This window comes from Alligator sinensis, unplaced genomic scaffold (genome assembly GCF_000455745.1).
Source record: "Alligator sinensis unplaced genomic scaffold, ASM45574v1 scaffold973_1, whole genome shotgun sequence".
NCBI classification, from domain to species: Eukaryota; Metazoa; Chordata; order Crocodylia; family Alligatoridae; genus Alligator; species Alligator sinensis.
Window position 1 is genome coordinate 817,113 of NW_005842622.1, and position 27,399 is coordinate 844,511.

The 27,399-nt window shown below is 44.1% G+C and overlaps 1 protein-coding gene across 3 annotated transcripts; it reads left to right on the forward strand.

The window, feature by feature from the left end:
* The first annotated feature begins 2,271 nt into the window (after positions 1–2,271).
* Positions 2,272–25,767, forward strand: RIC8A (RIC8 guanine nucleotide exchange factor A). 3 transcript variants are annotated; one of them, XM_025215113.1, is made up of 11 exons: positions 2,272–2,572; positions 5,074–5,257; positions 13,386–13,433; positions 18,499–19,101; positions 19,789–19,910; positions 20,406–20,556; positions 21,475–21,570; positions 21,883–22,027; positions 22,744–22,888; positions 24,267–24,386; positions 25,618–25,767. In XM_025215113.1, the coding sequence occupies exons 2-11, from the start codon at positions 5,174–5,176 to the stop codon at positions 25,736–25,738; spliced, it is 1,635 nt and encodes a 544-aa protein (XP_025070898.1). In that variant the 5' UTR covers positions 2,272–2,572; positions 5,074–5,173; the 3' UTR covers positions 25,739–25,767. The 3 variants fall into 3 exon arrangements, with proteins under 3 accessions (XP_025070898.1, XP_025070899.1, XP_006033399.1); XM_025215114.1 differs by having other exon boundaries at positions 19,810–19,910; XM_006033337.3 differs by having other exon boundaries at positions 19,816–19,910.
* Positions 25,768–27,399: the final 1,632 nt, after the last annotated feature.

A 27,399-nucleotide genomic window follows, 5' to 3' on the forward strand; every position in this document is an offset into this window, starting at 1 on the left:
ACCTCCCGCCCCCCCCCCCCCCCCCCCGCATAAGCCACGGAACAGGGTGGGGCACCCAGGCCGTGGCCTGACCAACATTTAGCACGTTAACTTAACTAGCTCTGCAGTTAAAAAAATAGCTATACAGTTTTAACTGGAATGGCAAATGCGCATTTGTGAGTTATATAAATTGATGTGCTACAAGTTGGTCAGGCTGTGGCCCAGGTGGCCCACCCCGTTCTGCAGCCTATGCCCCCTGTTATTAGAGGGGGCAATTAGGTATATGTCAGTTGATTTCAGGGGGCAACTAAAGACAAAACAGGACTTGGAGTGAGGTCAGAGGTTCAAAATGAGTACACCAAGGAGGGGGACACTGAGCAGAGTAAACTGGACAGTGCCCACTGAATAAGTCCAGGGAGCTAGTGGACACTGCCAAGTGAAACTTTGTCTGGAGACATGAATGGACCAGGCACAGGAAAATGGCCCTGCAGTCCCCAGGGGGCCCCCAGCCAGAGCCTCTGTGTGACAGGCCTATTTGACACATGTTGGGAACATAGCCCTTATGCCCACAGATCAACAATTACCTCCCCTTAATGATAGAGGGAGCTATTGGGTATGTGTCAGCTGAATTCATGGGACAAAAAAAAATACAAAACAAGGACAGGAGTGAAGGTCACAGGTTCAAAACGAGTGCACCAAGGGGGACAGGCTGAGCAGAGTATGTGGGACAGTGCCCACTGGCCCTCAAACAAGTCCAAGGAGGCAGTGGACACTGCCCAGTGAAACTCTGCCCAGAGACATCAACAGACCAGGGACAGGAAAGTGGCCCCACAGTCCCCAGGGGCTGCCCAGCCAGAGTCTCTGTGTGACACAGGCCTATTTAACACCTATTGGGGACATGGGCCTTAGCTTCACATGTGTCAACTGATTACTTGAGAAAACAAAAGAAGCAGGGACAGAGTAAAGGTCATAGGTTCAAAGCAAATGCACCAAGGGTAGACATCATGCAGAGCACATGGGACACTGCCCACTGGTCCCCAGTCAAGTCCAAGGAGCCAGTGAACACCTCCCAGTGAAACTCTGCCTGGAGATGTGAATGGTCTCCCTGGCCAGAGACTCTGTGTGATAAAGGATCCCCGGCCAAGATGGACCTATAGTCTGATACAGTCAATGGCAATTCTTATGTTCTTACAGGCTGGAGGCAGCCCATCAGGAAAGGCCAGCTCTTATTTTTCACTCATGTTTAGACTACAGAAAAAAAGTAGAGCAATTCTGTTGCAAAGAACTCATGCAGGCCATTCCAGGTCTGAATGCTTTTAACACCATGGATTCCTTTCCTGACATCTCTGGGTTTATTTTGTGAATCCCATTAGCACACTCAACAGGGACAACATTGTGTAGCACCCCTGAAAGGACCTCAAGGCATCCCCGAGTGCCATGGCATCTCGGTTGAAAATCATGGGTGTAAACACCCAAGCTTCTGGCTATCCTAGGACCCTATCTCAGGCCTGTGGCCTTGCTGAGTTCTTTGCAGCAGCAGAACGGCTTGATTCTTTTTTTCTGTAGCAGAAACACGAGTGAAAATGAAAAGTTGGCATTTTCCAAGGGTTGCCTTGAGTCTCATGAGGGTGCCTTGAGTCTAAAACAAGGTTGAGAACCACTATTGTAGGGATTCCTAAAAAATGAGGGTTGGAAAGGACCTCAAGAGGTCATTTAGTTCAGTGGTTCTCAACTTTTTTTTGTACCAGGACCCATTTGTAAACATTGATGGCCAGTCTGGATTCACTCCGGACCCGCTGCCCCCAGGCCCTAGCCCCTCAGAGTGTGAGGCAGTGGAGGCCCCAAGCAGCCCCTGGCAGGCTGGAGCTCTGCCAGCCTGCAAGGGAAAAACCCTGGTTTCCTATGTTTTTTTGCTATAAGGAAGAATCCATTTTTAAAGTTTCTTGATCCATTTTCCAAGTTGGTTTGCGCCCCTTTCATATATTCTTGTGACCCACGGGTTGAGGAATGCTGATCTAGTCCAGCCCCCTGCTCAGACCAGGATCAGCCCCAACTACATCATCCCAGCAAGTCTTTGTCCAGCTGAATTTTAAAAACCTCCAAGGATGAAGAGTCCACCACCTCTCTGGGTGACCTGTTCCAGTGTTTTACTATCCTCCTCAGGAGAAAGCTTTTCCTAATATCAAACCTGAACTTCCCTTGCTGCAACTTGAGCACATTGCTCCTTGTCCTGTCATCTGCCACCACTGAGACCAGCCCTCCCCTGGCAGGCAGCAGGATCCGCCCCTTGCATTGTGCACAGTGCTCATGTTTTTTTTATATTCCTCTTGCTCATAGTGCGGGGCGGGGAACAGCCTCAACCCCTGACAAGGCTCTTGATTGCTTGCATGGCTGGCAGGCTGGTGGGTGATCTCTGCCCTGTCCCACAACCCCAAGCCTCCAGGTAAAGCAGCTCTTCCCTTTGCCTGGGTCTCCCCCCAGCTTCCAGCCACCCCTCCCTGCCTCCTCTGGCTGAGAGCTGGGGAGGGCTAGGGGCAGCAGCAGTGTCCAGGAAATGAAGCAGGAAACCTGAGCCAGCGCAGCTAAAGAGAAGGTAACTCGCTCGTCTTTTCTCCCTCGGATGGCTCATGGCAGTCACACATTTCTGTCCCCTTGGCCCCTTAAAATCCCAGCAGAGGTGGCCTTAAAATCCACCAGTTTGTTGCAGCCTCTGCCACACTTCCATGTAGATTCTCTCTGCAGGGTCCCTGCTTGCCTGAAATCGTCTCCATTTTGTCCCTTTTTTCAAGCGATCAGCAAGGACTTGCTTCACAGGAAAATAGAAAGCCACATCTCTATAATTATTCACTAATGCTGTGATCCCACAAAGGCTTCCGCAGAGGAGCTTTGCTACCAGGAGTATTTTCAGTTCCTTTCAATGGGATTGCTCCCAGATGTAAAGCTAAGCACATGAGTGAATCTCAGTAGGATGCTGGTCAAAAGGAGGAGCAGGAAACCAAGCCTCCTCCTGTTTTCTTAGGGGACTAAAGGTGACAAATAGGTCTGTTTTCTTAGGGGTTTGAACCCTGAGGAAAGAATGGCAATAAAGAGGAGGAGGGGACCTTAAACAAGCAGAATAAAAATTGCAAAGATTGAGGTCAGTGGTTATTATAGTCCATCTCCTGCATTGTTATGTGACGCTGGACTGGGCAACATGCTGGAGAGTACTGTGTTAGGGATAAATCCTGCACTGGTCCTAAAGGAAGGAGCTGTCTGTTCCATCTTTAATGTCTATGCCACTATGAAATCTCTCTTAGTTCATTGTGTGCATATGTGGGCGTTGTGTTCCTGTTTTTCTTCCCAAATAATTCTATATGGAGCAATGAGATGTCAGAGTGGGCACATCTATAGGTGCACTTTAAGGTGTAGTAGCCTATTTTACTGCGTATTAAAGCATCTCATAAAAACTATGCTAATATGCGAATGCGTAGTAAAAATAGGCTAGTGTGCTTTAAGCTTTGCTAAAAAAGCATGCACTTTCACTACTCCATTTTAGGGTAGCCTAATGCGCATTTATTTAGGATCTCAAATTCGAGGTACCAAATTTAATGTGCGTCAGGAAAAGTGCATTAATGGACGTGTAGACATACCCAGTGTGCATTAAACTGACACTCTGACTTTAACTGTGATAACTTTGTAGCGATGGCACAAACCATATGGCAGAGGTTCTCAAACTGTGGTCCGCGGACCACCACTGGTCTGTGAGCTCCATTCAGATGGTCCACAGATAGGTTGCAGAACAATCAAAAATATCTGTAGTTGGCCCTGCATTTGATTTATTTTTTCTGACGATGGAGATTAAGTGGTCCGCTGAGACCCTCAGCAATTTTCAAGTGGTCTGCGAAAAAAAAAGTTTGAGAACCACTGCTTTGTGGTGTCTTAACCCGTGTCTACATTGTGCGTTGTGGCAATGTAGACACATTTGAGTTGGTTTTAATCTAGCTAGCCTAGAGAATGAGAGCAGTGAAGTCACTGGCACAGGTGTCAACCACTGATTACCCAAGGCTCTGGGTGGGTTTATATGGACCAAAATGACACTTGCGCTCTTGCAACATTGCTGCTGTCAGTACCTATGCTATCTAGATCAAAGCCAGTCTGGGTATTTCTGTGCATGTTGCAGTCAGTCATGACTTTCTGTGGCAGTGTAGATATAGATGTAGACGTTTGATTCTGTAGTAAGCAGCTCCCTGTGGAGTCTAGGATTGGGGCTTTGTGTCATTTTACACTACCCGTCTTCAGTACTATTGCAAAATTTGTCACATAGCTATAGAATCTTAAACCTTTGTGCTTTCACAAGTGTGTGGAATCATACTGTGATTTATGATGTGACCCCTTATTATTATTTAAAGTCACAGTTTCAGCACTGTAAGCCTATGTGGTTCTTTATAGACACTTTAAACTCATGCCTAGCCTTTAAACATAAATGTGTGTCTAGTGGTTTATAACAGATCACTTGGCTTTTGAGATGGTGTAAACCTATTTCCTCCTGTATCATGAAGACACACACTTGTGTAGTCTGTTCAGCATGTCCTCCAACTTCCCTAATTACATAGCCCTTTGCAGGCCCCAAATGCACCAGGCTGGGTTTCTTTTTGAAGAAACTGCTGAGGAACTCTTTCATGCCACCTTTAAAAGACTGCTCCACCTTAACCCAGTCGGGATGGAGCTTGTCTGTCTATATTGCTCTCTTGTGCGCCCCTGTTACTCCCCAGGGATGTTTCTGTGTGTCTGTATGTGTTGGGGGTGTGATTTCCTCTGTGCAGTGTGAGAAATCAGGACAGTCGGTGGAGGAGGAGAAGGAGGGCTATTTCAGGGAGCTGCAGTTATCTGTTCTGTGTTAATCCTCAGGCTGGGGGTGAGGGAGGTTTCCTAAGTGATTTAGTGGGAGGGCATATATTAAACACTGAAAGGCAGAGAGAAGGAAGAGGATTAAAGGGAGGGGGAGAGGGAGAGAAAGAGGAAGCTTGTGGCTGGTTTTACTGGGGATGTCCATCTGCTTTGCTTTTTAGGTATAACAGATAAGCAATCGCACTTGTTTTTTTTCTCCCCCCCCAGCTGTCTGTGTGGCAGGGTCCCCCTGCATCTGTAATTATCCAGCAACATAGCAAAGCCCCTTCCCATCTTGCCTCATATCTATATCTAAGCTGCTGGAGCAATGGAGCTCAGGACTATGGTAGCGACTGTGGAAAGCGGGGAGCAAGACACAGTCCTCAAGGTGCTGCAGATCTACAATCAGGAGGTAAGTGAGTGTGGCAAGCTGCTGCTTGATGTTGCCTTTCCCTATTTATAAGTAGGTTGGTAAGAAGTTCCATGTTCTGGGATCTCTGTCAGGCACAAGGCAGGGTAGATCTGTACCTTATAGGCTAAATCAGAGGTGCATACACACTCAGCTCTCTGTGTTATCCAGCTTCTATCTGCCTCATCTACTTGCATTTGTCTGTATTGCTTGTCTGCTTGATCTTTCCTTTTTCTTTCCTGCAGATCTTGCAAGTTAAGGTTTAACAATGAGCATCTAGTAAACATCTCTTTCCTGCTTTCCTTGTGTACTGGAAGCAAAGCCTCTGTAGGGGATTTTCACATCTAGGGTCCATGCTAGAAAACTGTGTCAGTGTGGGAGCTGAATAATGAAGGAAGGTTTGAAGGCCTGAGGAGGAGTGATGGATGAAGTTGAGTGGTTATGGCTTTCAATTAATGAGCAAAAACCCCATGGGGATTTTCCAAATATGCATGTTCTGAAAGGTGATCATAGGAAAAATCGAAAATAGGATGCAAAAGGAGCAAACTTAGGAATGAGAGATTTCCACTGCTGGGCTAAAAACAGTTCAAAATATTTCATGAGTATACTGTCACCTTCTTAAAAAAAAACGTGTATAGTTGTGCTGGGATAGATAATCTATACAAGTGCAGCGAAACTTGCTTCAAGGAAGTTACACCAGAGAGACATTTGGCCCTGCAGATCTACATGACTCATTCTGCACCACTCCTAAGTAGGTGGAAAATGAGCAGAGAAAGCTGCAAATATTATTGCAAAAGTGTCATTTTCCAGGAAAAAATGTGGGTACCACATCTGTTCCAGTCAAGCAGTTCTACAGGGTAGAAATCTCACCTAAGAAACAGTAGGTCCTCTTAAAGAATGACTTAACAGCAGCAATAGCAGAAACCCTGGTAGACAAAACATGAAGGAAAGTAGGAGAACAAAGAGGAAATTTGAAGAGCAGATAGAGATATATAAAAAAAGCCACCAAGACATTCTTGGTAGGTATATCAACCATAAGAAACCTGTTTAGAGTATTAGGGAGAAAATGGAATGATCAGTGAGGATAAGATATTGCAGAACAGTGAAACAATTTCTTTCTATTGGTCTTTACCATAGCAATTGATGGTGAGAAACATGCTCCAGACCTATTATTTTCAGGTAACAAACAGGCATTTTTAACATGGAAGGAACTTAATGTTAAAATACCCGAGGAATCCATAACAGCACTGTTGGAGTTTCATATTTTTCAAAGTATCTGGAGAAGGCATAATTTGTAGATGACATAAAATCATTTGAGGAAGTCAAGACTGCCAAAGATCATCAGGACTTCTTGAAGGACCTACCAAAAGGCATGCTCCAAAGCTCTTTGAAATCCGTAGAAAGACTATCATCAACTTCACTGAGCACAGGATCAGACATAAAGCTAGGCAATAAAGTAATATGGAAGCCAAAAATTTCATTGTAGTCTGGTACAAGAATATGTACGTTGGAAAGAACAAGTTGAACTATTTAGACCTTGATAATATGTTCTAAATGAACTGTCATCAGGTGGTGGGGAAGGGGAATCCCTATGCAGTATTTATGAACAGCTCAATAAAAGCTTTGATGAAACATAGCATTGGTCAAAAATGATGGAAGGAAGTACAAAGGATAATAATTTATGGCCTTTTTATGCAGAAGGGGAGAGTAAATTATTGTAATAGTTATGTTTGGACTTAATTTCTTGGCTCATTGATTCATACATTTTAAAGGAGAACACATTTGAAACATTTTAGAAGGAAGTATGCATAATGAACCCGTGGAACTCATTGCCATAAGATAGCATTGAGACAAGGTGGCTGAGTAGAATTAAAAAAGGATTAGACATTTGCATGCATGATAATGAGTTTTATTAGGTAGGCTAAAATATTGAAATCCACATTGAAAACTTGAAATCCTCATCCTTTGGAGCATAAATCAATTTACTAACTGCCTGGGCTTGGGAAGAAAACCCCCACCATGGGCATGAATGTAAAATGGACAATTATACATCATCCTTGGAAGCTTCTGCAGTGGATCGCTGTTGGAAGCAGGCTGCCTGAGTAAATGGATCACTGGTCTGATGTAGTAGGGCAACAGTGGTGGGGACTGAGGGAAGGCTCATTGCATCCTTTACCCCTTGGACACTTACAGGTAGTGCAGCCACAGTTTGGCACTGTGGTTTGTTTTCAATTACCTGTGCAGGTGTTACTGCAACCCACACCTGTGTTAGTAATCTAGGATAGTAAGTCCTGGGACCTTAGTGTTCGGTGAATAGAGTAGATACAGATTTCTAGGTCATCCTTTTGAAGATGCCTCTTCTTGAGATGTGGAAATTGTTTCATTCTTTTGAAAAAAAGGATCAGATTAGAAATGTTGTGCTTTGGATGCAGGCACATGATTCCGATCATGTATCTACTGCAGTGAGTAGTGGGGTGAATCCTGTGATCCCTCCTCCGTTTTCAGTCATTCCTGACTCAGATAATGCTGCTGCTGATTTCAGAAGGTCTCTGAAAAATGGCTAAGCAGAATCTGAATTGAGGACCTTGGAATTTGGGTCTGTATATTTGAGTGACTATGTGAAATGTGCTAAAGAGAAGATGAAAACATTTCTTTTTATACTTTCCACCCAAAGCTCATTATGAAAGTGAGAGTGAGTTATTTGGTTCATGCTGATTGTAGCTGTGCAATTAAAATGATCGTTGTCACAAAATAAGGCAGTGAATATACACTGCAAGCTGCTATGCAGTGAGAATGTATTTGCATATGCTGATCAGTTGTGTTTAAAGAACATGTGGTGAATAACTGACATACTGTCAGATATGCTTAGGAGGACCCTAGACAGATTAGTGATAGGTTGGACTGAAAGAGTAGATAGTGAGCACTAACTGTATGAAAAATATATAGATTTGGGCCGTAACTGGGCACAGATAGGTTGGACAACATAGCTGGATTATCATGAATAACTACTTCATGGCTAGTCTGTTATAGTTTTAAAAAATAAGTTAGCTGGCTAAAGAGCTGTAGCTAGGAATGTGTCACATATCAGTAGCCGGCTAAAATGACTTGCCCAGAGTTTGAAAACTAAATCTATATACATATGAGTATCACAAGCAAAAGGAGCAAATCTAAGGATAATATCCAAGGAATATTACTTGTTATTTATGCATCACTGTAACTTTATGTGGCCCTTTCATAAGTGAAAGGCTCATTCTGAGCCCTACAGTATTCTCATTGCAATAGTCAGTGCCAAACAAGGGAGTGACGTGTCTAGTATCCTGTTCTGATGCCTTTGACTCCCCAGCCTGAATAACCAGATATCTAGTTACAGCTGGGTCAACTGAGGGCAGCCTTCAGTAAAGCTTGAATTTGTGCCTTGGTAGCTGTGGTGAGATATCATTTTTGCTCTGCCGTCCCACCCCAGCTCATGGTCCTTTACAGACCAGTGAAAGATGTGAGTCCAGATTCTTGGCCATTTCTTCATCCGTTTTGTACTTTGTAGTCTTTGAATGGAGTCTTTGACCAGCAGGGATGACTCTAAGCCATCATCTGCTCCTGGTCCAACAAAACTTGGGGGAGGAGAGGGAAGTCTGTCTGAAATTTTAGACTGATGGAACAGCCCCATAAGCAGCTCTGGCGCTGTGCTAGCTTTGTGTTGCATACCAAAGCAGTCCTCTGTGGTCTCCAGGGGCAGGGCATGAGATGGAAATCTACCACTGTCAACCCCTTTCTCAGCACAACTAAGGATCCATCCCAGTGTCCGAGCCTGACAAGGTTTAAAAATAAACACAGATGAATGGCTTGTTGTGCACTTTATGGATATGTGAACTTGAAAGAACGAAACCAAATTTCTTGCTTTTAATTTTTTTTTTTTTAATTTTTGCTTTGAGTACCATAGCAGATCTGACCAGAGACCTGGAAATGGGAATACATCAAAGGGAAAAAGTACTTACAGGGTAATGGTATTCCGGTACTTAGAAGGTTGTTGTAAAAGCGATGGTGATCAATTTCTGCATAAGAGAGAGAGTGATAAATTTCTGCATCAATTTTTGCTTAATTTGCAGCAAAGATGATTTAGGTCGGATATTAGGAAAAAATATCTGCTTGAGTGATGAAACACTGGAAAGGGTTCTTTGGGCAAGTTATGGGGATCCCTTTTACTGGAGGTTTTCAGGAACAGATTAGATAAATATCTTTTAGGGGTGATCTAGATATACTCGGTCATGTCTCAGACCAACAGATGGATTAGATGGTCTCTTACAGTCCCTTCCAGGTCTGCATTTCTAGGCTTCTCTTAAAGCAACCATGCATATAATTCAAGTTAGCTGTGTAAATAATGTTAAACAGATTGTGTTGGAAGACAAAGACATGTGGAAGAAAGAGAAAATCAGTTAAACCTGACTAAGTTTCAAAACAATGGAAGAGAAGAAAAACTTGAAGTGATAAAAAGGGACTGGAAGAGTTTTGTGAGCCTGCTACTCTGCTAACAGTGAAGACTGATTTCTGCTCAGAGAAAGTACAAAGTAAACTAAGGTAAGGAGGGAAAGATACACAAGAGAGAAAATGTAAGTCAAGGAAGGGTTGAAAGATCATAGAATGAAATGAACTGATTTGATAGTGCTTACTGTACTGAGTGAGTGAAATGCACCCCCAGTGATGCTGTACAAACTGCAGGCCTGGTATATCAATGAAATGCTGATGTTTTGTTGCAAACGTAGTACTTAAGAATGCTTCTGCATGTGGTCTCCTGCAGAAGTGTGAGCGTGAACGAGTTAACTGAGCATTAAAATGCTCTGAAAAGAAGAAGCTGAATAAATCACAAAAGTTTTCAAAGCAATAAAAGACAATAGGTAGATAAAAGAAACAATGGGGAACTTGACAGCGAGGTACCTAATGCCTCTTCTCTGTATATTCTGTCAGGACTTTAATGATGGAGGATGCCAGACATGCCAGATGTAATAACAAGCTAGATCCATGCAGAGAACAGTTAATCAGGAAGTGGAATGTTTGAAGACTAAGCAGATCCCAGGGTGCAGTTAGGGTCAATATTTGAATGAAGAAGCAAGTGAGGTGTAGGATGTTAGCTTTTATTCTGCTCAAGAAAGCTTATGATGTAAAAGCATACCTTAGCAGCTATATTAAGGGATCCAGAGCAGATGGAGGAAACTATAAGAATGTTAGCTGTGGAGCTGATAATGGAAACACTCCCCAAGGAGAGGGATGAAGGTTGATTACTAGAATACTGAAAATGCAAAAGTGTGTATAAAATCCGAAATGATTGATATCTGTCTTGAGAGTACTGTTAAAATCAAAAGCCGAGTGCTTTCACACACCTGGCAAGGAGTCTTCTGTTTTAAATGTAGGATATCCTTCTTGCCTTCTCACTTTGGGGATGTGATCCTTCATATGTGGCAGCTTTTTACCAAGTAAAATAGGGGGGAAGGTTCCTTAGGACTGCTCTTTTTACAGAAAAAATGGACAGAACTGAAGGCTGTCTATCTCCTGGTATGCCTTATAGCCAACCTAGAAAACTCTTGAACTGGTTGCTTACTCATAGAAAGCCATGGTCAATGGGGAGGCAAAAAAGAACTAAAGAAACACTAAGAACTCCTTGATCTACAACTGTACAAGCTAGTGCTGAAAGCAGGAACAAAAATCAAGTATTCATGGTGGAAACTAATCTAAATACAAGCTGACCCTGATATAGGGAATTTGTATTACCACAACTGCAAAGAAGACAAAAGGAGCATGCCTCTCTTCTTCAAGATCAACCTAAAGCTGTGTCCCAGAGAACTTTTCTGGACTATGAGATTCTTTAAAGGCTTGGCTGGCCACCACTCAGCTCCGGAATGGGGCATCTCTCTCTGTGAGGAACTATCTTTTTTTTTTCACAGAGATAATCACTCACATTTCTGAGTGGTTATATAGGCCATAGGAAATAATAAACCAGGAGTAGGACTAGAAACAACTCTTTCTGTTGATAATCCAGCCATTTACATGTGATATAAAATTTCACTGGTTTAGACAAGAAAATAGACACTCAACACATCCCTCACATACAAGCAAACTAACCAAGCACCTATAAACAAATCAAGCTGTTTTTCCTACAGGAAAGAAGTTAGAGTTTGTATTATTGTTTCTGTGTTCAGGAAAGTGCATGAGTATATTACAGTGATGGGGGTTATAATAGTATTGTGATAGGCTCTTGAAAAAAATGAAGTCATTTGAAAAACTGACAACAAGCTTTCATGTGAGCTCTCCCCTCCCTACAATTCTCGTCGTTCCACAAGCTGTTGCTTGTTTCATGTATTCATTCCTTTTTTTAAAGTGTAGTAGTGACTATTACAATAATCTAGTCCCCTAATTCTCAACCAGGGTGTTGATTGCATCTTGGGGGCCACAAGATCCTTTGAAGGGTTTCCCAATGTGTGAGATAAGTAGACAAGCACAGGTTTAGGCTTCTCCCTACCTGGCTGCTCCCCAACCCCCGACTGCCTGGCCCCTCTGCAAGGAGGCAAGCACTGTAATAAATACATTTGGTTTTCAAATGGGGTGCCTCTTAATTCACAAAAGTTATGGAGGGGTGCCTTGAGTCTAAAAAAGTTGAGAACCACTGATCTAGCCTGACATCCTCTATAACACAGACTGTTGAATTTCACCAGTTTCCTGCATCAAGTCCAGTGATGTGTGGACATATCTATACCTTATAGGGTCAACAAAATGAGACTCCTGTGCCTACGAATTCCATGTTATAGGGTAGCCATTAAAACAAGGAGCCTGTGGATTTCTCTGAGCCTCAAAGCCCAGGGATTTACTCATTATACAGCAGACACTATAAGGCTAAGCCATGGAATCACCCAGACATCAAGACTGCCCAGGGATCTTTAGTGCCTGTGGAGAATACGAGTTATTTTTAAAGGTCTTATCCAGAAAAGTTATTTACAGAGGAGTGACCTAAAAGAAAGAAGGAGCATGCAGTGAGGGAAATCAACCTTGTTAATGATAGAAAACTAGAACAACCCTAGGAACTGATGAAGACAAAGATCCCTACTGTTAAATTGCTGAATAGCTTAGACAGAAGAAGAGAATGAGGACCAGAATGAGGCTTGTGCTGTAACAGAGAGAAATGGGAGATAACAAGGCTTGCATCTAAAATTAAAAGGAAGGAAGTTGCACAGAATGGAGGTAATTTGGGGAACCTGGAGCAGGAGTGGGATTGGGAAGAATGAAGCAGGGCAAAGCCTGGGGGACACCCTCTGGGTGTAAGTAGTGCTCATGAAAGTAAGACAAATGTTGGGGGGTGGATATGTATTCAAGTAAGTAGTAGTCTTTCCATTGATTTCAGTGGCCTCCAGATCAGGCCCTTATTGCAACCATAAGAGATGCTATTACCAGTTAAGTGATCCTTGCTCTTGTTTTGTTGTTATGTTCCAGCATAGAATTCCTATACAATAAATCTTTGACCTTAGATAACACTGGCTAAATTGGTTTTGCAATACCACAAATTTGTTTTGCAGTACTAGCAGAATTATTTTCTGCCAAATGTGCATGCCAGAGCCAGGGAGCTCCTGTCCTGAAACACTCCATTAACCAAACTTGCCCATGATCTTGTGCTCCTTAGTGTCTCCCCTTCTGATATTTTAGAGGGAAGTGAAGGCCTCCATAGTGCATCTAAAGTCAACTGTGCTTTATCACATTAAGAAAACTTCATAAGCACTCCTACCATCTGAGGCCTGATTTTTTCCATTAACATTTTCCCTGGTTTCTTAGTGACTTCAGTTGCTTATGTTTTATCAGTTTACATAAATAGACCACTTCAAAACTGTCTATTGCACATTGCTTTACTGCTTTCCTGCATCTTGGAGTTCCACAGGTTGCCTTTCCTTTTGTGAGACAGAATGGTTGCAGTTCTAATTCATTTCTAAACCTACTGCCTTTCTGTTGAATGACTATGCCCTAGCTTCTATGCAGGCTGGCTGAGTAAAGGGAGCCCATTTACTTTCTTTGAAGCGTTCCTTATAAACTGTAGAGCAAGTTTCTTTCTCAGTTTGCTTGCCTCTTGAGACTGATCATTTCTGCTTTGCTTTCACAGAAGTCTCAGTGCTTCACATTTGAAGATCATGAGCGGGAGGAGAGGAAGGTATGTCCTAAATTTTTTTTCTGTGGTCATTCAGGTGTGCTTGAATGCAGAGTAGCTCATGTAGTAAGGCTCGATGATGACAAAACCCAAAGGCTAGGGACAGACATTACACACAAACTGGTTTAAGTGATCAGAAACTGTTGTACACCTGTAACAGAACAGATGTTCAGTGTACATAAACCAGTTTCAAACTGGTTTCAGCCATTTTCAGATGAACCTGGTTGAATGTAGTATCAGACTTAACTGATCTGAGTCAAACCAGTTTATGCAATGTCTGTCCCAGACCTCTTCCTGGTTTAACTTAAACCAGAGTCCCCCAGCATCCCAGATGCTTTGCAGCTCTGGGTGGGGCTCTCTGCTGGAACTCTGGCAGAGAAGACGGGCACAGCAGCATCTGCCTGGCTTCCCCTTGCTCCACCTCCCCTCACCACTCCCTGCTCAAGCAGGGATTCCCCACCCCCATAGCACGGACTGTAGCCAGCATGTGGTATATTAGCTAATGCTGAGAGGTGTTTGTGTAAGGCAGACAGGACAGTGTCTGCTTAGGGCTTTTTGGAGCTAATCAACAGGTCAGCTGGTAATGTCCCTCCATTCCTTTCTTGGAAAAAGTTGTTTAAGAAGAGCTTGAACTAATGAGAGATCCTTTTGTTTTGTTTGATGCGCTCATAAATGCTAACAATTCCCTGTGTAACTCACTGCTGTGTAACTCAATGTTCTGTTATCAACTCCCTGCTGGCTCCCGCTGGTCGGGTGTTGGGGGGAACCCTTCCCTAATCAGAGTGACCTGCCAGAGCCTGGCCACGCCCCCCCCTCCATTCAGCATTGCGGAAGGGAAGGGAGGGCTGCTCTAGTGTCCCCGGCTTCTAGCCTGAGCCACTGTAGGCATACTCCTACATTTCTTCAGTTCAGAGTGGATGTCTGTATGGTTACAAACTGGATCAGCCTAGCCAGGTTAGACTAACCTGCAAAGATTGAATCAATTCAGGCTCAGGCTTTTTGAATGTCTGTCCCTAGCCAAAGAGAAAAGGTAATGCTTTTCCACTGGGTCACATGTGGAGCAGTACTAGGTTAGGAAGTAGGTCTGGGTGCTGATTGCTGGAATTTACCTGTCATTATATGATATTTTAGTAAAAATGTCTGTTGCCACGTAACGAAGTGCACCTGTTTCCTTTGGGTTCATTGGTGGTGGAGGTTTGTACCAAGGATATGTTATGTGGTAACTCTCATCCCACGAAGAACAATTAATAGAACTTGAGAATTCTCCCAGTGCATGTTAATTTATTATGAATCTGTGACATGGACTGCTGCAAAGTATGAGCTGGTAGAAAATGCTTTGTTGTGTGAGCCAGACCAAGTTTCAGATTAAAGCACTGGACTGGGACGTGGGATCTGAGCTCTGCTCTGCCTCTGATTTTGTGTGTGAACTCAGGCCTGTCACTCAGGCCAACAATTTCAGAAACAGCACTGATTTGGGGAGCCTCATTGAGACACCTGTCATGCCCCTGCATTTCCTTGGGCAATAGAGAGCTGAAAGTCAGGACCCTTAGTATCTCAGGGTGGGCGTCTGAGGTGCTCAGAGTCCTCAACCTTAATTTCTGTGCCTTAGCTTCCCTCTCTCTATAAAAGGTAAGGATGAGGAAACTTGTTGTTTTATATTTTGAGCTGTTTGTGAGCAGCAGGGCTCTTGTTAAGGAATTAAATTAACGGTTCTCTTGTTCCTGTTCTTGGCTCCTTATTATGATGAACTATCCATGATGAGGCTGAGCTAAGCCAATTACACTGAGCTACAGTAAGCCCTATAATCAGTGGTACTTTGATCCTTTCACATCTATAATGCCTGCCTCACTTTGCAAGAGAGATGCATTCATCTAAAGGGAGACATTCCTGCCACCTAAGCAGACATACTGTATGGATGTGTGCAGATAGACATGCTCACCAAGTACCTGGTTGTGCATGGAAACAGCCTGACCTTTGTTTCTCTTCAGAGAGGCATTATCAGTATGGCTAGACATGCATATGTTGCTGAAGTACAAAAAAGACACAAACTCTTCAGGCATCCATCAGGGATGGATAAGATCCAGCCAGTGATAGCGTGTCTGGAGTGGTTCCTCACTGTCTTGTCAGCAGTGCCCGTTCCTTGTCTAGAGGCAGAATACTGTTAAACATGATCTCATCTCTGCCAGGGTCCAGGCTCAATTACTCCTCAACACTACTTGATGAGCTTTCTATAATTCCTGATAATTTGAGGCAATCACTGTTTTATACTGCTTCCTACTGTGGGCACTGGAATAGAAAGCCCCTGTCTCATTGCCTGCAACACCTTCTCTGGGTTTGAACCCATAATGAACAACCACACTCCTGTCACCAGCCCTGTAGATTGGCAACGGCTTATTATGTGCATGCACTTAAACATGGCTACACACAAGCATCCTCTAAACAGACATACCCTATACTGCCTATACCTAACACAAGACCCAATTCACCTCCTCTTTAATTCTGCTGAACTCAGTGAAGTTATGCTGGATGTGAATAGCCTGCGGTATCAGAAACATGGTAAGATAACCACAGAAAACACAAATACCACCATCCATGTAGCTAGGAAATATCCTTCATCTACCTACTCACACTTAAGTCTTCATCTGCAGTGAAGAAATGTCCTTTTGTAAGAAATGATTATGCCCCCTTGGCCACTGGGAAAGTCCTGTGTATTTAACTTAAAAGTGCTCCAGTAGATTTTCAAGAAGGATACTGTAAGAGACATGGTAGATGGCCTTGGGTTTTGTAGCAGTAAAGGCTAAAGAATCTTAATGCAAAGAGCATTCAAAAAAAAAACTTGATGGGACAAAGCAGGCCTGTCAGCACACCTGTCTCCCTTACAAAAGGTCAAAATGAGATTAGGATCCAATAGAGACTTTATAGAGTGAGCCACTATGCCTTTGTGGAGCTTCTGCTTGCTATACATATTGCCCTTATGCGTGTTTTTATGCAAAGTGTTTTTTATATAATTAAAAATCATTGTAATGTTAAAGTGATGCTGTAGCCAGGAATTATGTGAGAGGCAAGAATTTCTTTGGGTGATAGTTGGTCCAATAAAAGATATCACCCCCAAAAAATCCTTGCCTTGCATAAAAATTATTGATCACTCCAGTACTTCAAGAAACTGGATTGTACTATAATGTCAACAGATCCTCCTTCTTGGGTGGCTGAAGGAGTTTGACTGCAGAGCTTGGGTATTACAATACAACTTTTATAAAATATTTGTAATAGTTATGTCTTCAAGGACCCCTCCTCATTTAGTTCACGTTGGATCATGCCTAGAAAGGCCTGGGGATTACAAGACCTCATTGATTTATGTTTTGCTGTCTCCAAAGACATAGTTGTGATAAATGGCCATTTCACCCTCACTTCTAAACATGGGTTTAGACCTATAGAAAGGTCTAATATTACCATGACATGATTACTTACACGGGATGTACAAAACAATGGCTAGTGCTATCGTGTCTATGGTGAAAACTGATTTATTAGACACGAGAACAATGCATCACTATGTTCTTATTAATCAGTGTATTGAATGCTTGCTGGAGTCACATTGATATGTACACAAAATGCTTTGGCTAACTTATTATCTGTTAAAGTCATTTCCAGATGTACATACATACTAAATCAAAATGGAATTTGTTCCTGATAATTAATTTGGTACCAACCTCTGCCCTCCATAGCGCTCATCGAGCCAGCTGATGTTTGCTAAGCATTAGATGCACCCCAGCTTTTCATAGCCCACAAAACATAGACAATCAGCCATGTTGCATAACTATTTTTTATTTTGATAAATGCATGTAAATGAACAAAGAAATAATCTTTGGTGGATTGTTTTACTCCTTCTTAATCATGTAATTCTTATATAGCGAGCGTGCCAAATTTTTGTAGTAGGAAATCGTACATTAACAACAGCTGTCCTCACAGATTACCTGCCATTGTGCGTGAGTGATAGAATCCTTGTCTGTCATGTGAGAGACCCAGGTTCGATTCCTGGACACACACACAGGTGCAGTCATCAAGGCACCAAATGTCTGGACTTGGTCTAGCCTTTGCATACTGTCTCAGTGGTCTAAAGAGAGGATGGAAGGTCTGGGCAGCCTCCATTCTTCTGCTTAGGTATGTCTCGAAGGTCCTGGTGACCTCTCACGTGTACATCAAGGTCTACAAGGGTCAATGGTTTTGCCTAATATTACTGTCATTAAGTGATCCAGTGTGTACAGTCTGCCCTTGGAATTTTTTTAAATACATTTGACTTCAGTTACAGGCGTCAAAATCATTCTGTATTGTGTCTTAATATAGCCTGAAAAATATGTCTCATAAAAAGTTGAAGATTGACTAATTAATGAAAAATTGGTCACTCGTGGATAATTAGTCATCATTACAAGTCTTCTCGGAGCGATGAATTGACCAGATTTGGCTGTAATTGAAAATGACTTTGCAGGGCTGTGTGATGTATTATCCTTTTATGTTCAGTTATTTACAGTTATGCAAGATGTCATTAATCCACAGTGAAGTGGTTTTTCAGCGGGTGTAACATTGCCATCACTAAAAATATGTTATTGTACACCCCTGACCAGTTTGGGTCAATGCCTCTTCCTCTCGTTGGTGTGAACTGTTGATTTCTGCTGTGTCTAAATGCTTAAGGTCTTTAATCTTCTTCTCAACAGTATCCCATTTGCTTTTCCACCAGGCTAGATCCTTCTCCCATCCCTTATTGTTGTATTATGTATCCCGTAGTTTGTTCAGCCTATTTCCTGCATCCTCAGAACAATCTTCCTCCCCGTGACTTTGAGGCTCCCATTACCTCTTCCCATACTTTATTACCTCAAAATGGGTCCAACTGCAAAAGGTGGTGCCAAATGACCCTGAACTTTGGAAAATCACACTGGAATCTGAGTCTTTGTGGCAGGGCCATCTCTGGCTCAGCACAGTGCATTATGTGATGCCAACATTTGGGAGCAATTGAAATGCCAGCACTCTGATGCATCGTTTGCTGTATTTTCATGTTTCCCTTTTCACTCCACAGAAACTGGCACAGCTGCTGATCAAGTTCTTGGAGAGGGAGCTGCAGCCAGCTTGCCAAGTCACATGTTTGGAAAGCATCCGCATCCTCTCCCGGGACAAACACTGCCTTGACCCCTTCACTACCAGGGAAGGCCTGAAGACCCTGGCCAGACATGCTGGTATTGACTACTCGGAGGAGGTCATTCGGGAGATCCCAGACCTGGATGTCATCCTGGAGGCCCTCAAGTGCCTCTGCAATATTGTCTTCAGCAGCCGTCGTGCACAGGAGCTGACAGCTGAGGCCTGGCTTGTGGTAGGCCTGACTGAGCGCATTAAACTCTACAATGAGAAGAAACTCCCCCATGAAGTCAAGTTCTTTGATCTGCGTCTTCTGGCCCTGAGAGTGGACATCCGGCAACAGCTAGCCCAGGAGCTCAGGGGAATCAGCCTGATGACAGACACCCTGGAGTTGACACTAGGGGTGAAGTGGTTGGACCCTTATGAAGTATCTACTGAGGGGAGCCTTCCTCCACCCTTGCCTCGCCAGGAGACAGAGCGTGCTATGGAGATCCTCAAGGTGCTCTTCAATATCACATTTGACTCCAGCAAGAGGGAGGTGGATGAGGTAAGTTTCTTAGTGGTCGTTTCCCAGGCTGTTCACACTGCCCGTGATTCAGTTTGATTTGTGGTTTTTCCACCTCCCAGTTCTCATTCTTTGTCTGCTGCACACTAATGTTGGTGCAGTCTCCTGTCTATTAAACAGAATCCTAGCAGCAGAACTGTGCCCTGGGCCCTTCATGTTGCAACCTTTGGTATCTCTGTCCTATGTATTGTTAACTTTTGATTTCAGAACATTTAGAAACTCTTCATTTTCTTTCAAATGTTCCTATGACTTGAACTATAACCTTGAGCTAGAGAAGAGCGGAGAACTCACAACATTTTTAGAAATGGTAAAACATGGCCTTTTCCACTTTCTGCATCAGCTAAAGAGTATGATGGCGGATGCAGGCAGCTGACTTAGGACTGTCTGTGGCTTCTCCCCAACCTGCTATCAGCTGTACAGTGTGATGGAGGACCCAGGAAGATTCAGGTAGGATATGGAGTAGGAGCAAGATCAGCAAGTGGTTAAGGAAGCAGTAGCAACATTCTGGGTTCATTTCTGTGATTAGTGCACTACTCCTCTTTCTCCATTTAATGAAGATGGGGCTTGTTCTGGGTGCTGAAATGCAAGACTGTTCCAGAACAGCAAAGACAGAGTCACAAACTTTGTGATATTGGGGACTGCAGAGACACGTTTCCTTCTCATGATCAGGTGTGTCATTTTCTGTTTTGGGGCCAGGAAGATGCTGCTCTGTACAGACACCTAGGTGCTCTCCTTCGTCACTGCTTGATGACTTCAGCTGATGGAGAAGATAGGACAGAGGAATTTCACAGGTGAAGAGCATTGTCTCAAGTGTGAGACTTGAACCTATGCATCTTTCTTGCTGAGAGTTGAAACTGCCATGCACACATGAAGGGTTGGATTCTGATATCATTAGCCATGCCTACAAGTGGTCCCACTAAAGTCAATGGGACTGCTTGCCAGAGTGAGTGCTCAGTAACTTGATTAAGGTGTCCACAGTCTGGATTTTAAATAAATGACTCTATCCTGTTGTCCAGAATAGTTGTGCATTGGATATAGACTGTTCTTCTTGGAAATAGGCCTGAGACCTCCCAATATCAAGTCATGTTTGACCTTGGTGGGTACCTCCCTTTATTAGTGTGGTTATAGCTACAGTCTACATGGATGTCACAGTAAAAGATCATTTTTGAGCTTACTCTTAGGCTCCCCAGGAATTAACAAATGAACCTGTTCTTTGCACAGTTTTTAAAAAAAATGCATTAATGCAAATCCCTGATTATCTGCTGCTTCTTTTTCTTTACACTCAGCCACACAGTTAACCTGTTGGGCAACTTGCCGCTGAAGTGCCTGGATGTCCTACTAACTCCTAAGGTCCGGCCAGGCTCACTCGAGTACATGGGTGTCAACATGGATGCAGTCAGTGTCCTGCTAGATTTCCTTGAACGACGTCTTGACAGGGTAAGTGGGGAGATTGTTCAAAGCCAAAGGGGAAAGTCTTCTGGACTTGCTGGATGGCAGACATGATCCTCTACCTCACATATAAATATGCTGCTTTCTCCTTTAAAAGGCAAAATGAAACAGAGAAACAATAAAAACTGCATCATGTAGAAACCACAAAAGCATCAGCAAAAGTAATGGCTGATTTGAAATTTCCCTGAGTTGTTTGAAGATATTCCTCTAATGGAAGAGGTAGATATTTTCCCAAGAGAGGCCAAGCAGTGCCTGGTAGCTTAGCAATTTGATAAAAGGTTAATTAATTGCCTAGAAGATGATTGGTTGGTGGAATGGTAAGATGATTTATTTGTTGATAAAGATGTAATAGTTGTATTGGGTGGTAACCACTGACTGCTTGGGAGTTGGTTAACTGGTGGTTGAGTGCAAGGCTGGTTATCAAGGAATAGGAAGAACTATAACTAGCTAATAGTCTGATGAATTGGACAACTTTGTGGATACAAGGTTAGCTGGTGTGGTTGACCTGTTTCTTTGCAGTGTCTAACTTAGGGTCAAATGGTCACTGTTCTCATTTAGACATAGAGGGCTGAAGTTTTTGCAGGCTTTGAGCCTAAATGGGGGAAATAACAGCCAAATTCCTCTTCAAAATCATGGAACTTCTTTTCCAGCAGCTTGGTCTAAGTGTCTTTTGAAGCCAGAAATAAAACTCATCAAGGTGGCTGTTGCTTTCATTCTCCAAAGTCACTCCAAGGGCTTCGTTAATTTGACTGCATTATGCCTCACAGTGGGGAAGCTGCTGTTGCAGAGTACTGGAATCTTTCTTAGCCCATGACTCCTTCTATTTGGCTCCACACTGTTGCGATCTGCCTGTATTAGGAACTGAACTACCTACACTTACTGTTTGTTTTGGGCTCTTTTTCCTAGGGCCATAAGCTGAAGGAAAGTCTGACCCCTGTGCTGAACCTGCTGACTGAGAGTGCCCGTGCCCACCGCCAGACAAGGAAGTTCCTCAAAGCGAAGGTATCCTGCTGGCTTAGGTAGAATCCAAATGACGTTAATTTCTGAGTCTTCTCAGGTGAGAGGAGACGCTATGGATCTTCTGTGAATACCATAAAGCTACAAACAGATATCCCCTCTCTCGTCATATAATAAGTTCTGACCTCCAAGTCTGTGAGGCCTGTAACCCCTGCTATATTTTGTCTGCACAGTTCCTGCTTTCCCCTAAACTTATTCAATTACTTGGTTGATAGAATCCATGCAGACACCCTAGTGCAAGACACTGCAGAAAACCCCAGGCTGTTCTGTTTTGATCCCTCTCACTGTGGTTTGCAGGTGCTGCCTCCTCTCCGGGATGTGAAGAACCGCCCTGAGGTGGGGAACTTGCTGCGGAACAAGCTTGTGCGCCTGATGACTCACATTGACACTGATGTAAAGCACTGTGCGGCAGAGTTCCTCTTTGTACTCTGCAAGGAGAGTGGTGAGTGAGGAGACACCTCGGGGCTGGGTGGCATCTCCAAGGTTCTCAGTGCCGGAGAAGCTGGACATGGGATCCACATTCTGGTAGAAGCTGCTGTGTAGAGCTCACAGCACATTGTGCTTTCTTTGGCTGTGGGAAATCCTTTGATAGTCTTCAAATCTGCCAAACAGGCAGTGGGTGGCTATGGGAGGGCGGAGGCAAGTGCACCATGGGAAGGATGATTAGCTTTCCCATCTCTTGAATGCAGCTTCTGGAGGAGTGGTGCCAGTGATTGGTGATCTGCTGCCAAGGGTTGAGTCCTTCTTGCCCCACAGATAGTGGGTATCATTCAGACCTGTTGCCAGCAGGTGCTCCATGCCTCAGGACCAGCATAGTTGCTGTGTAATAACACTGGTCTCTGCTTTTCCCTCTGCTTTCCATTCCAGAGCCCAGGGGCACAGTTGCCATTTTGGGGATTCTTTCCAGGGGATAAAAACCTTGCGTTGAATGTATTGTTTCACAGCTTGGGAGCAGGGTGTGTGCCATAGCCTTTGTTTCCCCTCCTGCCTTTTCCATGTGAAGGCACATCCTGTGGACATCCATGTTGGCTGCTGCATCAAGTTTGTTTGATAGGGTTCTCTCATTTGCCTCCTGACGCTATGAGTCTCTTCTCTGGCTGGGTAGCTGGTACTGGGGTGGGGCAATGCACTGAGTTTTCTGTCTCTCTCCCTTGTCAGTGTCACGGTTTGTGAAGTACACAGGGTATGGAAATGCAGCAGGGCTCCTGGCAGCACGAGGCCTCATGGCAGGGGGCCGGGAAGAGGGAGAATATTCTGAGGATGAAGACACTGATACAGAAGAATACAAGGAGGCTAAGCCCAAGTACAGAACCCTTTTTCTGTTACCAGCCTATACTGTCCCCCATACCCTTTCTCTATTCATTGTTCTGTACATTTCCTCACTTGCTTTCCATTTATCTCCCTAAACCACTCAGGACATGTTGCCTACTTTCTCCTCCCCAACCCCATTTTACTGCTTGCCTGATCCAGTGGTTACCAACTTCCTGCTCCACAGCCACTGCCCACCCTTCAGATAGAAAGTCTTCATCTTCTAGATGAGCTGCTCATGTGCCCTGGCTGTAGACCAACAGATATGTCCTATTAATAGGCCTTATGAAGAGAGGCTGAGAGCCATGAGACTCTTCAGGCTAGAAAAGTGCAGGCTCTGGGGGGACCTGGTGGCTGTCTATAAGTACATAAGGGGTGTACATCAGGATCTGGGGGAACGTCTGTTCACCAGAGCGCCCCAAGGGATAACAAGGACCAATGGTCATAAACTCCTGCAAGACTGTTTTAGGTTGAACATAAGGAAAAATGTCTTTACTGTCCAAACCCCCAAGACCTGGAATAGACTCCCTCCAGAAGTGGTGCAGGCACCTACTCTGGACTCATTCAAGAAACGTTTGGATGCTTATCTTGCTGGGATCCTTTGACCCCAGCTGGCTTCTGCCCCTGGGGCAGGGGGGTGGGCTTGATGATCTTCAAGGTCCCTTCCAGCCCTAACATCTATGAAATCTATTAAATCTATTGTTGGCAGCAAGATATGCTGTCAAGAGCAAAATAGGCTCTTTCCATGTACAGCTAAGGTTGGGCAAAGGGGAAGGCACCCTCTAGTAAGTGGTGTGAGCAGTTCTTGTAGAGTGAGTTCCAGTGCAATGCCTCCACCTCCAGCTGCTGTGTCCCTGTGCTCAGCTGATGAGAACCCGTTCCTGTGTTTCCTCACTGAGTTATGGTACTCCCCAGTCTGTGCTGAGCTCTGAACCAACACAGAATTTGTCTTCTTTGGTTGGGCCATTGGTCTGTCCATTCCACTGTGCCATTCAGTGCCTTTTTAGGCTATATTTATGGATTTTTTGTAAATTTTTTAATTGGGAGGAGCACAGTGGTAAGATTTTCTTTTCTCCCCTTGGATTGAAATCTTTGGATTGAAGTGGGCAGGGCAGGGCATGCTCCAACCCCAGTGGCTAGAGAAGTGGGAGTCACTTGTAGAGAGAGTTGGGGGTGACACAAGGGGGCAGGGATAAGAGCCCCTGGTGCACTACATCTGTACTCCTGTGATACCACTAGCAGTCATCAGCTAAGAGAGAGTGTCCCCCTGCCATTGAACTCTTCACATAGTTATAGGAAAAACCCACTTTTTAATGAGCCTGTTTGTCTCTCTCTCTCTCTCTCTCTCTCCTCCCATTCATGAATGTGGGCAGCATTAACCCAGTGACAGGACGTGTGGAAGAAAAACTCCCCAACCCCATGGAAGGGATGACTGAGGAGCAGAAGGAGTATGAAGCCATGAAGCTGGTTAACATGTTTGACAAGCTGTCCAGGTAATAGAAATGTGTGTGTATTCCCCTAGCATGAGGATGCAGTGGGATTTGAGAGAACCCATAGGTTTTTGATGCTATAGCAGATCAGAGCTCATATGGTTGCATACCTACTTGTAGGCCTTCAGGAGGAGAATGCCAGCTCAGTGTAGGCCACCTCACAGATGTACTCTCCATTACCAAGTGCATCTGAGTACAGTCACCTCACTCGAGTTCAGCTTGGAAGCTCTGTAGCAGCTGGCAGCACTGCCCCTGGGTAGCTGCTGGTAGGAAATAGTGTTTCAGAGACAAATGGCAGCCAGTGCTACTGATTTTTTCCTTCCCTGCAGGAGAGCCTTCTCCAGTAGTAGCTCATCCATTATTCATGGACCCTGTAGACAGGAATCCAGGATTTACCTAGTGAGTTCAAAAGACCCCAAGACGAAGAAGAAGGGCAATAGGGCAGATGCAGATTAGCAGTTAATGCAGGTGCCACGTTTTTCCTGTGTGTGTGTGTGTGTGTGTGTGTGTGTGTGTGTGTGTGTGTGTGTGTGTGTGTGTGTGTGAGAGAGAGAGAGAGAGAGAGAGAGAGAGATCCAGCCTGGTGCTGCTAACATTACACTGCAACTGGCTAGTTAGGATGGTACCAGGGCCTCTGAGGTATTCTACACCCAGACCAGTGCAGCAGGATCTTAGAGTGGCTGTTCCTGGGGCCTGCAATGCTAATTATGGTGTTGTTGGAACTGTAGAGCCACCACTGTTCAGTGCCTCAGGAGCTGTGTTCAATAAATTTCTTTAGAAGCAGAGCCAGTTCCGTCCTTGGATTAGATTGTTTGGTGAGCTGGGTTTTTTTTTTTCCTGCTGCCATTAAAAGCTTTGAAACTGGAAGCCTTGAGTGTTCAGAGGTTTCTATAAGAGTTCTGGGTGCTCAGCATTTCTGAAAATCAGGCTGACCTTTGTTCTTTTAACAAGCTTGTTCCAAGGGTCATCTGCTTCATTGGTGTCAAACAGCCTTCTTCCTGGATGTCATGTAGGTCTTGAGAGATCCCATAAGTCTCTGATGCTGTGGCAGCTTAGAACTCACTGGTTCTCCCACATACTTATAGGCCCTCACGTGGAGCTCTTCATGGGTCTCTCAGGGGATGGACATAGATGCTTAGTAACAAGGGTGGATCTGGGACCAATGCATTAGTGTGATTCTTCATCAGAACTACTTTCATCAAAATTGCTCTGCTGTTGTCCCCTTTGATTGCAGACAGCAGGTCATCCAGCCGATGGGGATTAGTCCAAGTGGCAACCTTACCCCTCTGGAGAATGTTGTGCATGAGATGGCTGAGGAGAGGTCGTCATCTGACTCTGACCGGGGGCTAGACTGATCCGGACCTATCCGTCTCCCCCCAGGACTGTGGACCCTCCACTCTCCATCCAGAACTGGTGCTGCATTTGGTGATTTGGCACCGGGCAAGGGACACAACCCATGGGATCTGAATCGGGGCTGCCTCCCCACTGCCCTGGGAGGGTAATAACTATCCCCTCCCTAGTCCTGCAGCCACCTCTTCTTCCCCAAAGAGCTCCCCACAGCTTGGTTCCATCCTGGTTTCTCTCCCTTTTATGCCCATAAGGATATCATGCTCCAGCCCACTCCTAGGATTTTCCACTAGGACTTTTTATAAGAGAATTTTTGGGAGGGGAGGAGATATCTTATCACATCCACGGGGTTCAGTAGCATGTGAAGCATTGTCTGTACTGACACTTGGGTTGGGTATATGACTTTGCGTGCATCTCTGTGTGGTGACAAGTGGGAGCACTGTTTGCATGTAAGCAAGACACATGCAGCGTGAACGTGGAAGGGCCTGTCTGAGAACATAGGTTGGAATTGGGGAAAAACTAGGTGTCTGTGAACATGTGTGCACAAGCAGAGAGCATGACTGAGACGTATAGTGTACAGAAGTGTGTGTGCCTGGTGAGGATGTCTCTCTGTGCGTGTGGAGTGAGTGCCATTGTGCATGTACAGATAGAGCCATGTGTGAAGCGTAAACATATGGATGTAATGTGTGTGTGGGCACAGAACATGTGCCAGTGACTGGTGTCTGATGAAATGACCTGGTAGGGACATGTGATATTTAGATGTGTGTGTTGGAGCTCCTGTTAGGGTACACATGCACATTTGGTGTGGAAGCATATTATATTGTATTAATACAGATCTTATCTGAAGCTTTCAGTGCTCACACTGATTGCAGGGCTGACATCTGCAGATGACTCTTTGCCAGAAATGCTCTGATTTTTAGTCCATGGCACTGTGTAGTGCTCCTGTTACCACCAGATAGTAGTTTCCTGGATTAACCCCTCCCTTAGCTCTTTCTGAGTGGGAGACCACATCCCACACTTAGTTGCCTTCTGAACCATTTGCTTCAGCTTCCACCTATCCATAGCTCTTTGAACTCACAGGCTGGTATCAAAGTCCATCCATCACTAAAGCTTAGACTTCTCTGTTCTCACAAAGGAAAACAATCCTCTGGTTTGTCTTGTGTACCAAACATTTTGAAACTTATTAGCATAAATAAAAATGGAAGAATTCCACTAGAATAAGAAATCAATGTACTCATTTGTGGGAAGGTTGATTCATCTGAGTGTCGCAACTTGAAGCAAATGAAAAGGCAGTCAGTGTTCCTGAGAAGTTTAAAGTTTATTCCAAAATAAAGTACTATACCAAAAAGTGTTAAAGCTGAAGCTATTACTAGACCTTAAATGACAATAAGAACAAAAAAGCTTAATTGAATGGTGTAATTTGAAATAAAGCATCTTAGCTTCAGGAACCTCATTCCCCAAATCACCTTAGCTCTGCCACATTGTACCTCATAATGTGTACTAGAATTTGTAGGACCATAAAATGATTTTTGGCTATTTTTCAAATGTTTGCAATTATTAATACTGAAAACAACACAATGCCGTGGCCATGTCAGTTCCAGTTTCTCCTTTCTGTGGAAGAGGTCATAGCTATTCTGAGAATTAGTCTATTCCCACTGTATAAATCTCA